Source organism: Theobroma cacao, chromosome 2 (genome assembly GCF_053813885.1).
Source record: "Theobroma cacao isolate CCN51 chromosome 2, ASM5381388v1, whole genome shotgun sequence".
NCBI classification, from domain to species: domain Eukaryota; kingdom Viridiplantae; phylum Streptophyta; class Magnoliopsida; order Malvales; family Malvaceae; genus Theobroma; species Theobroma cacao.
The window spans coordinates 34,042,589-34,045,438 of record NC_142640.1 but is presented as its reverse complement, the minus strand read 5'-3'; the positions used below and the strand labels follow the sequence as shown (position 1 = coordinate 34,045,438).

The 2,850-nt window shown below is 33.3% G+C and overlaps 1 protein-coding gene across 1 annotated transcript; it reads left to right on the top strand.

Annotated features, from left to right (window-relative positions):
* The first annotated feature begins 931 nt into the window (after positions 1–931).
* On the top strand, positions 932–1,303 carry LOC148764185 (uncharacterized). The gene has a single exon (XM_088803551.1). The coding sequence runs from the start codon at positions 932–934 to the stop codon at positions 1,301–1,303; it is 372 nt and encodes a 123-aa protein (XP_088659677.1).
* Positions 1,304–2,850: the final 1,547 nt, after the last annotated feature.

The following is a 2,850-nucleotide window of genomic DNA, read 5'->3' as shown; positions in this document are numbered from 1 at the left end:
GATGTAGGTCTTTGACCGAACCATTATAAATCTTTGTGTAGTGTCTCCTCTATTTTATTTTTCATTTCATTCTTTCTTGAATCATTCCTTCATCTTGCATCAAATTTCTCATCATTGACCTTTAATTTGCCCCCAATTCGAAATCAAGTTTAGTAAGAATCAAAAGGTACTATTCACCCCCCTCTAGCACATTTATTTGGGACCAACAATTGCATTGTCAAGTACAAAATTAAGATTCCTCTTTGCAAGTGATGGATTTTTCCACCATTCACTTTAGGTGAAGAAGTCGATGTAGAATCTAATTTTGTCTCAGTCCTTGAAGTGGGAAAAGAAGATTGGCGACAACTATTGATTAAATACCTACAGCATGGGAAGGTTCCTAATGAGCTAAGGCACAAAACAAAAATAAAACTTTGAGGTCCTAAATTTATTTATTTCAAGGGTACATTTTGTTGACGTTTTTTCGATGGAGTCTTTCTTCATTGTTTAAGAGATGAGGAAGCATACAAAGCTTTGCAAAAAACTCACTCAGGAATTTGTAGGGTGCATCAATCTAGAGCCAAGTTGCATTTCCAAATCAAAAGAATAGGGTACTCTTAGCCAACAATTGTGAAGGATAGCATGGACTATGCTAAAAGATGTCACACATGTCAATTTCATGCTCATTCATCAACCCCCTGAACCACTCCACCCAACAGTTATATCATGGCCATTTGATACTTAGGGACTCAACTTGGTTAGACCATTACTTAAAAGTTCAATGAGGCATCTCTACGTACTTATAGCCATAGATTACTTTTCAAAGTATGTAAAGGTAGCATCTTATCAAGAAGTAAAGAAAAGAACGATTGTTACCTTCATTAGAACAAACATCATTTATTGTTATAACATGCCATAATGCATCATAATAGATAATTAAAAATAGTTCGCGATGGAGAAACTATGTGCACAGTTTAACTTCAAGCAAAATAATTCTTCCTTGTACCACGCACCGAAAAATAGTTTAGTAAACGCTTTCAACAAGACTTTAAGCAATCTTCTCAAGAAAGTTGCTAATAGCGCAAAGCAAGATTGGCCAGAGGAAATAAAGGAAGTTCTATGGGCTTATCATATGACATTTTGTACACCTACTCAAGCTACTCCATACTTGCTTATTTATGGTGTAGAAGCTGTTCTCCCACTAGAGCGTCAAATTCCATCATTGAGAATTGCCATTCAAGAAGGTATTTCAAACAATGATACTGTTCACCTATACCTTGAAGAACTTGAAGCATTGGATGAAAAAAGGTTGGAAGCACAATAACGCTTGGAATGTTACCAAGCTTGATTGTCCAAAGCTTTCAACAAGAAACTTAAACTATGATCATTCGAAGTGGGAGACTTAGTTCTTGCTATGAGAAGACCCATAAACACTACACATCGTATGGCTAACAAGTTTCTCTCAAAATGGGATGGACCATATGTTGTTGAAGAAGTGTACACTAATGGAACATATAAGATTATGGATCAAAATAGAGTAAGAGTTTACCTAATCAATGGCAAATTCTTAAAGCGTTACTATGCTTGAAGGTTAGATGCTCCTTGACAAGAGCTTAAACTACACAAAAAAAAATGACCTGTTAAGTTGAAAATCCTTAACATGATGACTTAGGCAAAAGTTAAGGGAAAAAAAAAACTGCATTATAACTTGATCGTCCTTCACATTATGAGGTAAGTAAGTAGCTTGGTTCCATTGCCAAGTTCAGTCATAGCAAAAAAATAATAATCTCTTGCATTATACATGGCTTAAATTCTTTATGATAATGAAAACACTAAGACAAAACATCGAAAAATAAATCAAGTTTGTATTTCTCTCTGAGTTATGTGATTCAATTAATTAAATTGCAAATGAAACAAATTACAATCACAAGTTGAATTGTTTTGAGGATCAATTGATGTCCAAGAAAATTTTTGGAACACAAAGTATCTTGAAGGTTTCATAAGATTATCTTTAAAATTTCTTCACAAGAAAAGCAATAAGAAATTAATGATTTTAATTGCTAATTCGAAATGCATTAAAGTGTGAAAGAAAATTTTGAAGGTCTAAATCCTAAAAGCAAAAAAAAAAAAAAAATGAAAAGCCAGAGCTACATCAATAAGGAAGCAATCAAATTAAGGCATCCACTTGAAATTCTTTAACTTTTCTCAAGAAGATTCTAGCATATTTTGCAACAATTTTAAGGACTTCACTTTTCTTTTACTCAAAATAGGAGAAGACTTGACTAAAGCTATCTCTTCATTAATATAGGAAAAATTAGTTTTCTTTTTTTGCACCTTTTCCCTTTTCTCTTTAAGAGAAGATTAAATCTCATCCTTCTTGCGACAGAAAGCATTCAATTCCTTTTCAAGATTTGTCAAGTCATCAACATGCCCAACTAATTTGGTCAGATTCTTGAAGCTTCTTAGTTTGATCTTTTTGCAAACATGCTACTAAAGGATGGTTTAAGGTCAATAAATTTACAAACTTGTCCAAAGTATTCTTCAACTATGTTCTTCAATGAGGATGAATCAACAATCTCGTGTGGGAAGAAACAACCTCTTCTTCATATCTTCATTCATGGAGAAAATGAAAAGATTTTCGTGGTCCTTGAAGTATACCATAGTGATTCTAAATTGTGTGCTATTATAAAGAGCACTCTTGAAAAATAATAAATTTTATGCTATTATAAAGAGCACTCCAAAAGATTGACAAGTGCTATTGTAAAAAGCACCCTCCAAGGATCGACAAGTGCTATTATAAAGAGCACTTCTCAAATTGCTACCAATTTCTTCCACTTCAATTTGAGCTTGTCTTGATTATAGACTAATACA